Here is a 12952-nt window from a genome sequence, read left to right on the forward strand (position 1 = left end):
TCTCTCTCTCTCTCTCTCTCTCTCTCTCTCTCTCTCTCTCTCTCTCTCTCTCTCTCTCTCTCTCATATGCCCTAATCCCTTCATGAGTAGCTGGTGTTTGCATTTTCCTAGTTTAGACTTCCTTGGTTTCTGCTGTGCCTGGCAAAGACAACAGAGGGTGCCCACAGGAGTGGTGTTAATTGGAGAGGCATATAGAATGAGTCCAGAAAATTGAACCAGGCTGAATGTAGTCTCATTTAATTCTTCTCTTTTTATATCGACCAATTTTTAGCAAGATATTTAATACATGAATATTTGGGTTCAAAATTTCCTATTTGGTTCACTTTTAAGAAAGAAGGTTTTCTTTCTTCTTGGCTTGCCCAGAATCACAGCAGCTGTGGCTTCTAGGGGGTTGGCAATTCTGCCCCATGGGTTAGACTTGGCCTCCAACCTCACATATTTTTTTTTCACACTGAAACAAGGGCTTTACATTAGCAGAGTACTGTTTATAGAGTATTTCCTCCAAACCCTCTCATTTGAGCCTCACAGAAACCTTGTGAGGTAAGCAGGTTGAAGGGGATTATTCCCATTTTCCAGATTAGGAGAATGAAGATCAGAGAAGTTAAATGACTCATCTATATGCACAAGATCCACAAATATGCTAGAGATAGTGATCTAAGAAGGGATAAAACCCTATTGTGTTATTCCACTGCATATACATTTTTAAAGTAATGAATCGTCATGAAGAAAATCCCTTAGTGCTCATTTTTCTGTCCTCAGAGAATTTCTTCCTGTTTGGATACAGTGCCAAGGCGGGGGTGGGGGGGGGGTTTGAAAACCTGGTTTCTAGCACCTTCTTGTTATTAGACATGCTTTATTATGCAAAGATTATTAAAATGACATTTGGCTGGCTGTGAAAACGAGGGTCATGCATGTTGTTAAGTATGCCAAGAAGAGGGACAGATGGCTGAAGAATCCCTGACTCCAAGGGAGCTGAAACAGATCATTCCAATTAGATTTCCTGGTAAATTTTGTAATAAGCACAAGCACCATTATTTGTTAAGTTAAATTAAGGTGTAAGGTCAACATAAAACAAATTAGTTTGTCTTAGAAAAATCAGAGTAATGCTGAGAAATAGGTTGATTTCTTCTATTAAAAACATTTTATAGACACTATTGGTTGATTCTGGAGAGATTAATTGGTGGAAGAGTCTGGGTAGTAGTAGTAGTAGTAGTAGTAGTAGTAGTAGTAGTAGTAGTAGTAGTAGTAGTAGTAGTAGTAGTGGTTATGGTAGTAGTATTAGTTATAGTACTAGTAGCAGTAGTTGTGGTTGTGGTTATAATATAATACTAGTACTATTAGTAGTAGTATACTTAGTATGATAACAGACATAGCAGTAGTAATAATGTTATTCAATTGTTTTTGTTGTATCTGACTCTTCATGACCTCATTTGGGGTTTTCTTGGTAAAGATACTAAAGTAGTTTTCCATTTCTCTCTCTAGCTTATTATATAGATGTGGAAACTGAGGGTTAAGTGACCTGTCCAGGGTCAAACAGCTGCAGTTGGGTTTCAGTTCAGGTCTTCCCATGGCTAGGGCCAGTACTCTATCCACTGCAGCACCTCGCTCCCTGAATAATAATCACAGCTAGAATTCATATAACACGTTTTTGGGGAGAGATCACACCTTGGTCTCTTGAGTGTAGAAAACTCTGGATGAGAAGGTTGATACCTTTTCTGAATGTTACAGTCTTAAAGGCTCTTCAGTCTTGACAGTCTTAGGACACTGAGGGATGAAGACCAGCTGGGAACCCATCTAAATCATTCAAATTTACTCGTCCAAAGATCAAGTCACTGTCCACCTGCCATAGCACGTTAAAGGCTTGCAAAGTGCTGTATGACCATTATTCCATCTGAAACTCCTATCTACCCTGGGAGGTATTATTATCCCTATTTTACAGATGAGGAAAGTGAGGCTTAGTGAGATGAAGTGCCTTTCCTATGTTGGCCAAGTTAGTTAGTTCTAGAGGCAAAGTTCAAACACGTCTTCTTTTCTACACCCCCAACACCATGCATACTGGTCAGTCAATAAACATTTATTAAATATATATGCATTTATAGGTATATATATACATATATATATTAAGGGCTGAAGATCTAAAGAAAGGTCTCTGTTCTCCACCACCTATGGTCCAATGGGGGAAACCAACATGAAAAAAACTATGTGAGATCATGCATTTAGGCTATAAACAAGATAAACTGGAAATGATCAACAAAGGGAAGACATTATTAAGCCAGATCACAAAAGGTTTTCTATAAAAGATGGGATTTTTTGTTGGAACTCAAAGAAAGCTGGCGAAGCCTGAAAGCAAAGATGAAAAGGGAAAACATTTCAGATGTGATGGATGCTAATGCAATTGCCTGGAAATGGGAGACGGAGTATCTTGTTTGAGGCCAGTGTGATTGGATGATAGAGAGTGTGTATGGGGGTGATCGAGGGTGGGGCAGGTTCTGAAGGACTTTGAACACCAAATAGTGTTTTTAATTTGATCCTGGTGATGACAGGGAGCCATCAGAGTTTGGTGAGAATTTCACTTAAGGATGGACTGGAGTGGAAGATACTTGTGGCAGGGTCCTACATCTAGCAGGCTATCACAGTATTCTCCACATGAGATGATAAGAGTCTGTACCAAGATGGTGGCAGCCTATGTCAGCTATCAAGGAGAAAGGGATAAAAACTAATTGCTCCACCAGAGGTTGCAGAGAAAGCAAAAGCAGGAGGATTAGGATAGGGCCATTCGATTTGGCAAGCAAGAGCTTGTTAGTCATTTGGAGAGAGCAGTTTCAGTTGAATGATGAGGTCAGAAGTTGTACTTGAGAAGAAAGTGAGAAGAGAGGAAGTGGAGGAGCTTATTATAGATGGCCTTCTCAAGGACTTTAGCCACAAAAGGCAGGAGAGCTATGGACAAAAAGAGCTTTTTGAGAAAGGAGGAGATGTGGACATGTTTATTGGCACTGAGTATACAGGAAGAGACTGACGATAAATAAGAGACTGGGGATGACAAAAAAGGGACTTCAGCTGGAGAAGACCAAATTGAAAAGGATCATTTGTTCTGGTAATGACATTTGCCTGAGCAAGAAGGGCTACCTAATGACTGAAGACAGGAGTGAAGGAAGAGACAGTGTTAGAAAGCGTCTGAACTTGAATGAGGAGAGAAGGAAAAGTTTTCAGTGAATGGCCTCAATTTTTTTTCAGTAAAATAGAAGGCAGCATTCTCAGGTGGGAGAAGAGGCACCATGGGAGATGGGAGGAAGAATGAAAACCTTTGAAAGAGCTACTGCAATGAGTAGGAGAAAGAGTTAATTAGGGAGAAGATTGTCCTACAGCAGTGAGAACCCAGGTGTGAGCATGTAACATAAACTTGTGGTGGATCCAATCCCTTTGGTATATTTCTCCAGGTTGTTGAGGTGGAGATGAATGAAGTGATAAAATTTCTGTTTTTATTCTGTATGTAATTTAATTTTGATAGCTACTATTAAGGAAAAAAAATATTCATGTTGCACAGAAGGAAATGATCCAGTGACCTATAATTTATATTTTAATCATATGTATTCAATCTTTTATACATTTTAAAAAATATTCTCTTTGGGTGCCTAGCAGGCTGAAGTAGAAGTTAAACTGTAAGAATATAGAATGTTCATGATATTATAGGTTTTTGATTTAGAATTGGAAATGACCCTTGAGGTAAAGTCTAATCCTTTAATGTTATAGATAAGGCAACTGTGTTACAGTGGCCAAGTGACTTTCCCAAGGTTTCATGGGAAATAAGAATCAAAAATGGCATATGAACCCAGGTCCTCTGGCTCTAGGACCAGTGATTTTTACACTGAATGGTACAGCTACCTCAGATCTCCTCAAAATGAAGTGTGCTGAGTCTGTTCACTTGCAATTCTCTCTCTTATCCTAGTATGAACTAGTCTTCTCTCAGTATAAGTCTTGCAAATTATCAATTTTGTATGAATAATGGTACGATTGTTTATTTTAGCATTTCAGAATATCAGTTAAGGGCTCATGAAGTTATTTTTCTTACCATTGTCACTAAATTTATGTTATTTCTCAAGAATGAAACAATAAAACTGTTAATCTGCAACACTGCTCTTTTAGCTTGATTAGATGCAGTACAGATGACTGTAGAATATTCTGGCACCAGTTAATCATTTTACCCCTTTCCTCGACACTCTAAAGCCAGATGTCACAGTGTAGCTAGCAGTTTCAGATATATTCTACTGAAGACTGTCATAAATCAACTTCACTTGAAATGTTTAAATTTCTGTATTACTTTTTTCATAGTATCAATGGATTTATCAATTTAGAGACAATAGTTTCATTTTTTTCATTTTTTTAATTAAACCCTTACCTTCCGTCTTGGAATCAATACTGTGTATTGGCTCCAAGGCAGAAGATTGATAAGGGCTAGGCAATGGGGGTCAAGTGACTTGCTCAGGGTCACACAGCTGGGAAGTGTCTGAGGCCAGATTTGAACCTAGGACTTCCCATCTCTTGGTCTGGCTCTCAATCCACTTAGCAACCCAGCTGCCCCCAATAGTTTCATTTTTTGATGGTAGAGAATTGGTTCCCCATTGGATCTATACTTGTTGGAGAGAGGAAGACAGAAAATGTCAAATGTATTTTTTTGTTTGCTTTGTTTGTAAGTAATGATGAAAGATTCCAGCTTTTTAAAACTCATGTTTGTTGTTTCTTTGTTATAGGGTCGCTGTTCAAGAGAGAATTGCAAATATCTCCACCCACCCCCCCATTTAAAAACACAATTGGAAATAAATGGACGCAATAACCTGATTCAGCAGAAGAATATGGCCATGCTGGCCCAACAGATGCAACTTGCTAATGCCATGATCCCTGGCGCCCCGCTGCAACCTGTGGTAAGCTGGTCCTTGTAGCATTCTCATGATTTAACTGTGTCTTGGGGTCCAACATCTTGTTAAATAGGTCACTGGAGAGGAATACAGATGGAATCAAAATGGCGCATATGAGTTGTTTAGCACTTGCTGGGAACCAGTGGCATTAGTCTCTGCCTGAAATAGACTGTCATGCCATATATAGTATAGCATCAAGATATAGCATGGAACACTTCATAAAATAATCATCTGTGCTGGAATTATTGTAAATAGTCTTCAAATTCTTATTGTTTTTAAATTGATCATTTTTGCTAGTGGTCTTTGGTAGCCACTCATCATTAAGACTCTTACAGTCATGTGGTGAATGTATTCTACACATATCACTTTGAAATCATAGTGATTTTCCAAGATTGGGCATAGTCTACTCTGTGGGTTAGTGGTCATAATCCCTTCCATCTAGAATAGAATTGTATGTGCATGTTTTCCATCCCCAAGGAGGATACTTTCTTATGGATGCCATAATATGGTCTCTCATTATAGCCAGACTGCTTTTGAAGCTAATATTGAAATAGGTATATTGCTAATAAGATTTTGAGATTATGGATCCAGTGGACAAGAGTATGGAAAGTACCCGGCTATTTTGGATGTTTTCTTATTCTTTGGATGTTTTCTGATTCTTAGAAATCACAAACTAGGGCTGTCTCTGGAAGGGTCCGACTGAGGCCATGCATATTCCATGGCTGAAATCTTCAGATAAGTGAGGCAATTGAAAAATGGCAGTGGAGGAATTTTCTGGAAGCAGCAAAATGGTCCATTTTTCTTCCTGGCCCTGTGAGGTGGTAGATTGTAAGAAAGGAGTTGTTTAAAATCGATGGGAAGAAGTATCCTCATGGGAGAGCCAAGTTCTTATGGAAATAAGGTGGTAAAACTATTAATTGAATGGGAGCTTGTTGGGAACAGAATGAGAATAACAATCATCAGTCCCATGTGATAGCAATGAGAAAAGACAGTTCAGAATGCTTTCTTATAACTGGTATGCAACACCAGCTTTAACATTCATAATTTAAATTTACAGAGATGCCTGCTCATTCATTTCAAGGTATTGTGCTGGAGGCAGTTTAAGAACTTTCATTTGTTAGATAAATCCATGAACATAGGTCCCTCCTGGCATGGGATGATAAGATTTCTTTCTTTCACTTCTTGGCCCTTGCCAGTAGCCCTGGTGACCTGAGAGGTACTTTATAAGTAGCTAACCATTTGTTGACAATATGATATCTCCCCTAATGTTAGATAAGTTGTACGAATTAAATATTTAAAGCACTACCAGCATCAGGTTTGGTTCTCTCTATAATCAGAAGCATTACTAGAAGCAGGAAGTGTTGTTTGCTTTAACAGTTGAGCACTAAATTTGGTCATGAGAACTTTGGAGTGGCAGGTATTGATCCACCCATGGAAATAGCCATTTGAGTGGCAGAAGACCATCTTGATAAACAAGGTCCTGGAAGGCACTAGAGATACTTTATGTCTGGTTTCCTATAATTGTAGGAGTAAGTACTTTATTGATTATTGAATGGTTAAGAGCAAAAGACCAAGAGCCTAGTGTTTGGGGGAAAAATTCCTTCCCCACCTTTCAGGGAGGCTTTGTCTTCTTGTTGGAAACACACCAAAGGCTGATCCACACTTTCCTGTATCCCTTTCCATTGTAGCACGTGTGCTTTAGGGGTATGACTCTTCTGATATTTATATTCTACACGAAGACTAATATGTTTACTCTTCAAGTGTTATTCCATTATTGTGCCTATGATTTCATCCTTGTTGAGAAATGTAGTGAGTTAACTCACCAGTTTGTCCAATTCCAAAAAGTTGCTGAGCCATTTAGGTGGCTCATATACTGGGCTGGAGTCAGGAGGATCCAAGTTCAAGTCTGACTCAAGACACTTACTAGTTGTGTGATCCTGAGCAAGTCATTTCGCCTTAATTAGCTCAGTTTTCTAATATGTAAAATGAGTTAGAGAATGTAATGGCAAAACACTCCAGTATCTTTGTGAAGGAAATGCCATGTGGGTCATGAAGAGTCAACCATGACTAATCGACCAACAAAACAAGTTTGCTTTCGAAAGAAGCCAAGCTCACCATGGTGGTTCCTTATTGAACTGAAATAAACCATTACAAAATTTAGATGCAAATACATTGATGGATACAGGAATAAAAGCAGCATGGTACAGGGTGGTGCAAAGAGTTCTGAACTGGAGTCCGAGATGCCCAGGTTCCAGTCCTGGCCCTGATCCCTGTGGGAACATGAACAAATTACTTACATTTCTCCTCATCAACTTCCCTATTCATTAAATGGGCATAATGATACCATGCACAGGACCTACCTCTCTGGGTTGTTCTGAGACTCCAAGGTTATAATGCTAGAAAAGTAGTTTCCCAACCATGAAGATTTGATGTATGATTTGCTTGAAAGATATATGTATAATGTTCTGGGATCAGACTTTAGAGTCAGAGGGGACCTTAGAGAACATCAAGCCTCATTGCTTCACTTCATAAATGAGTATATAGAAGCCAAGAGGTGCTCAGTAACTTGCTCAAGGGCAGCATTCACACCCAAGTCTTCTTGTCTCTAGCTTGCTAGACATGGCACCATGTTGCCTATGCTCATTAATTCAATTTTATTATTTCTATATTTTTAAAAATATGCGGAATTATTTCTTCTTATGCCATATATATACACTATGTATATATATATATATATATTATATGTAAACATATAATATATAATGGCTGTTTATTTTAATGCCATCTAAGAGAAATGCCAATCTACTTCAAGCCAGATAACCTTTTGAGAAACTGCATCTTGTGGAAATCCACAGATAGAAATAACCTCTCCCAGGAAGAGGCAGAGATATGATAGAAAGTTCCTGGTTTCTGTGCCTAGATACCATTATCATGAGCATCCCAAAGGCTTGAATCCATTCAATGGGTGGCTGCCCCTTCTCTATAGTTTCTGACATTTACATAAAAATTTAGGACTCATAAAGCCCCCCAAGATATTAATTTGAGTCTCAGAACTCAGGGGTTGAGGTGGGATTGCTACTGTCAATTTTCAGATGAGCAAATGGACCCTCAGGGACGCTGTAATTTGTCCATGTAGTGATGACACCTGAGGTGGGATTTGAAACTGTGAGCATGACTCCAAGGTCAAAACGCTGTTCCCTCCATCACTCTGCCTCTCACATGACTTGTAATTCCAAAGAATGTGGAAGTAATGTCCTCTAAGATACTCCATGATATGGAAACTCAACTTCATGTCATGGTATGAATAATCTATGGGACTTGAAGTCTGAGAACCTGTAATGAATTTTAAAGTCATCTCACAGTGCCATTAAGATTCAAGAAGAAGCATGTTATACCAAGCATTCTCGATTTGCAGCCATAAGACTTAGGTTCAAATCTTGGCTCTGATACTTAATAGTTGGGCAATTCATTCTATGCCTCAGTTTCCTTGTCTGTCATCATGCAGCTGGTCTTAAAATGCAAAATTCTTTCCCAGCTTCCCTCCCTATTGCTGTCTTGTTATTTCCTCAGACTGCTTTAGTTATCTCATACAGAATGTTCTTTACTCATCCTTTGTCATATTTCCAGGAATACATAGAATTGTTAAATTGTTTTGGAGAGCTTATTTCTCCCGTATGCTGAGGGAATGGTCCAGACAAGGCTTTACTGTTACCCCTGAGTGTTCCAAGTAAATACCTCCATTGCCAAAAAGTGCCTTTCAGCCACTCGGTGTCCCCTTTCATCCTCCCTGTTACATGGAGTGTGACTCTTCCAGAGTGTGTCCAGCATTTTTCCAGGTTAGAAAAGGTTTTCAAGTCAGAAATTTGGCAAAATGAGGAGAGGAGAGGAGAAAGGAGGAGAGGAGAGGAGAAAGGAGGAGAGGAGAGGAGAGGAGAGGAGAGGAGAGGAGAGGAGAGGAGAAAGGAGGAGAGGAGAGAAAAGGAGAAAGGAGGAGAGAAAAGGAGAAAGGAGGAGAGGAGAGGAGAAAGGAGAAGAGGAGAGAAGAGGAGAAAGGAGGAGAGGAGAGGAGAAAGGAGGAGAGGAGAGGAGAAAGGAGGAGAGGAGAGGAGAAAGGAGGAGAGGAAAGGAGAAAGGAGGAGAGGAGAGGAGAGGAAAGGAGAAAGGAGGAGAGGAGAGGAGAGGAAAGGAGAAAGGAGGAGAGGAGAGGAGAAAGGAGGAGAGGAGAGGAGAAAGGAGGAGAGGAGAGGAGAGGAGAAAGGAGGAGAGGAGAGAAAAGGAGAAAGGAGGAGAGAAAAGGAGAAAGGAGGAGAGGAGAAAGGAGGAGAGGAAAGGAGAAAGGAGGAGAGGAGAGGAGAGAAAAGGAGAAAGGAGAAAGGAGGAGAGGAGAGGAGAGGAGAGGAGAGAACCACCTCTAGTCAGGAAGAAGAGTCTTGAACTCTAATTTGGGAACCATCAAAACAATTATCTCACAGGGTTATCCCAACAACTAAAACATGTCTATGAAAAAATTTTTAAACCTTAAAATACTGGATAATTGTATGTTGTGTTTCTAGAATTACTGGGGAAGAGAGAATAAGAGGGTAAGAGGTAGTGAGAATGAGAGAGTAGTCAGACAGACAGAGACAGGGACAGAGAGGAGAGACACAGAGAGACAGAGACAGAGAGAGATGGAGATGGAGACAGAAACAGAGACAGTAATAGAAAACCAACTGAATTTTGAGGTCAGAAGTCCTGAGTTCAAATCTACTTGTATGACATTGGGACTCTTAGGCCTTTACTTTTCTCATCTCTAAAATGAGATGCTTGGACTAATTTATAAGGCTTCTTTGAGCTCTAAAGCCTTTCTACATGAACCCTGAGAAGGTTATTTCAACTTACATATTTTTACATTTAGAGATATTTGTAGAGTAGTATAGGAATGAATGACGATCAGCAGGGACAGACAAGTTAGTTTTCAGGCTCAGGTTCCAAAGATAATCCTAATTCAACCCATTTTATTCTGGTCCTATGCAGCTCTGAGGGAAGAAATGAAGTCATTTGGAATTGTTTTTAACCAATCAGTATGGAAGACGACCTGCCTTCCCAAAGAGCTTCACAGGCCTTGAGTATTCACTACATAGTGGAAAGGGATGTATGAAGAATCAAATCAAAGAACTCTGTCAGAGGTTAAAGCGCACTCAGAAGCAGAGCGTCACTCCTGGGTGTCCACAGTTGAATTCTAAAATCAGATCAGGGTTTTCATTTGCTATTTATATAATTGAAAGGAAATTCATGTTTAAGTCTTTTGCATTTTTACTAGCATTATATAACATATTAGTGGACAGATGATGCCCATCAACAGCTGAATGGGTACATATGTCCGTGTCCCGCTATGGTCCTCCTGAATCCCAGGTGACTCTCCCTTCATCAGTCATGGCACAGCCTACAGAAAGTCTGAGAATAAATAACTGCTCTTTGATGTTTGCAGGACTTTCTTTGTGCTCCCTCAGGTGTCGGGACTCTCTACCTTCCCAAGTTATTATATATATTTGTTTTTATATTTTAAGTCTTTCTTAGGTGACATCTTTAGGGAAAAGCATTGTCTTTTTTTGGCTTTATATTGCTGGTATCTGGTTTGATGCCTTCCATTCTAATAGAGCTTAATTAATATTTTTAATATGAATTTAAAGATTACAGTGTAAAAGGATGTCTAAACTGAAATGCATACTCCAGAAGACCAGTGAATTATCCAAACAATTTCACTATAGAGCTAGTTCTCAACAGATATTTAATTACCTACTGGGTGCTTTATTTAGAAATGGGGATGCAAATTGAGACAAAAGACAGTGCCCAAGAGACAGCTGGGTGGCTCATGGGATTGAGAACCAGGTCTTGGTTCAACTCTGGCCTTGGACATTTCCAAGCTGTGTGACCCTGGGCAAGTCACTTGACCCTATTTGCTTAGCCCTTACCACTCTTCTGCCTTGGAACCAGTACACAGTATTGGTCTAAAATGGAAATTAAGGGTTTAAAAATGAAAAAGACAATGTTTGCCCTTAAGATTCTTACAGTCTTACAGGGGAGACAGCAAGCAAGCTAACAATGTCTAAAGAAGATAAAGACAAGACAATCTGGAGATAATCAAAAGAGAGAAGGCAGTAGCTTTGAGCGGGATCAAAAAGGATATTTCCTGTAGCATGTGGAATTCCAGCTAAGACATATAGTCAGAAGGTGGAAATAAGGAGGGAGAGAATTCAAGGCACGAGGAGTGCCAGTGAAAAAGCCTGGAGTAAGAAGATGTTGAATCAGTTATGAAAGTTAATGGTGGAGGAAGGAAATATAAACTGTCAAGTTCCCCTTTATATCAAATACATATTTGGCAAAGCAGAGCAATGAACACATTCCCTAATTGGGGTCCAGTGTGCACTCCTGTTTGTTTTCAAAGCTAATCACTTATTAGTTTTTCAATGAGAAGCTGAGCTTCCAAGAAAGCTGTGGGTATTAATTAGTCAATGAAAATGTCGTTGGGTTTTGTTTTTTTTTTTTCAATTTTACATCATAGCCCTAGGCTCAATCAGTACAGTAAAACATTTCTGTCAAAATAAAAATAGGGACAAACCAACAAGTGATTAGCCTGGAAAATATAGATGTGAGATTGCTAATTGTTCTTTCCCACTGTGGGCTTAACTAGGACAAATTTCACATCCCGCCATTTTCTTTAACATCAATAAATGCTCACCGGAGACTTGGGTAGTCCTTATTCCTAGCTTCAGCCCTTATCTAATTTCTCCACTCAAATGATTTATCCTGATCTAATTGGTTACTTTAAAGAGAAAATGGCGAGGAACTTGATCAACCCAATTTCTCTCCTCCTTTGTATTGAACCCAGTGCAAGCTGGTTATACATTTCTCCCCTTTCAGAACAAAGTTCCAATCAAGCTGATCCACTTCATATTACACAGCTGATTCTTTCATCTCCTGCTTCTGCCTTTGTACAGACTGGCCACCATGCCTGGCATCCTCTCCCACTCCCCTTTACTTCCATGAAGTGCTTGGTCCTTTCCCAATCCATCTTAAATACTTTATCTTACAGGAAATATTTCTTGATTCTCCTAATTGTTAGTGGGTCTGCCCCATACTCAACACATTGCTTTGAATTTATTCTATGTATATTTTATATAAAATTATTGGTGTTTCCTTCCAGTAGAAAGCCATTTCCTTGAGGGTAGGAATTATTTAGTTTTTGTTCATGTGAGCACCTATTACTGTGCCTGGTTCATAGTCGGGGCTTAATAAACCCTGATTAAATTGAATCGAGTTACTAGGTAATTTCTGGCATCATTTGGGCAATCAACAAAAATGCTTGGCATGCTTACATCTGGGGTTATGCAGAACAATAAAATAATCCCTGCCCTCTATGAGTTTACATTTTATTGGTGGACAACAAACAAACAAATATAAATTTATGTAGGTAAATACGAATTGGTCCAAACCACCCATAAAGTGATTTTGCAGTTAAGGCTCTACCAGCTGGAGGGACCAAGAAAGGCATAGGGGAATTGACATCAAAAACAGCTGATCATCTGGTTAAGACTGCTGAGATCTGATTGATGCTGCCCAGGATTGAAAACAGAGCTCTGGAGAAAAAGAGAAAGGAGGCTTTTCTAAAATGTGTATTTAAAAAAATGAAGAAATGGTACCCTTTCTGAAGCCAATGGAAACCAAGTCCCCCAGTCTCTAGTGTTTGTTATTGACGGGGTGTCTGGCTATTCATGAAATAGCTCTCATTCTCCTGAGTGGGAGCAATTTGAGATAATGAGTTGGACGAGTTGAAGTTTGAGCCCTTTTGAAAGCACTGTACATGTGGTTTTTCCCTGCAGTGTCTTTAAAGAGACAGCAGGATGGAATTTATGCCTGCTGGGTTAAATTTGAAAAATAAAGGCATATGACTCTGCTTAGATACACAAAAGAGCAATTCAGGGGAAAAACCTTTTGATCTTACAATGATTATGACAATAATCAATAATTAATAATTATTCTTTTAATAATTTAATTTGAAA

The 12952-nt window shown here is 39.3% G+C and overlaps 1 protein-coding gene across 29 annotated transcripts in view; it reads left to right on the plus strand.

Moving 5' to 3' along the window:
* Positions 1-12952, plus strand: part of MBNL1 (muscleblind like splicing regulator 1) — a 276473-nt gene that overhangs the window by 218768 nt on the left and 44753 nt on the right. For all 29 annotated transcript variants that reach the window (XM_056807900.1, XM_007502353.3, XM_056807914.1 and 26 more), the window contains one exon: positions 4749-4919. In XM_056807900.1, the coding sequence (XP_056663878.1) occupies positions 4749-4919 (171 nt within the window). The remainder of the gene's footprint in view (positions 1-4748; positions 4920-12952) is intronic.

This window comes from Monodelphis domestica, chromosome 8, assembly GCF_027887165.1.
Source record: "Monodelphis domestica isolate mMonDom1 chromosome 8, mMonDom1.pri, whole genome shotgun sequence".
Taxonomy (NCBI): domain Eukaryota; kingdom Metazoa; phylum Chordata; class Mammalia; order Didelphimorphia; family Didelphidae; genus Monodelphis; species Monodelphis domestica.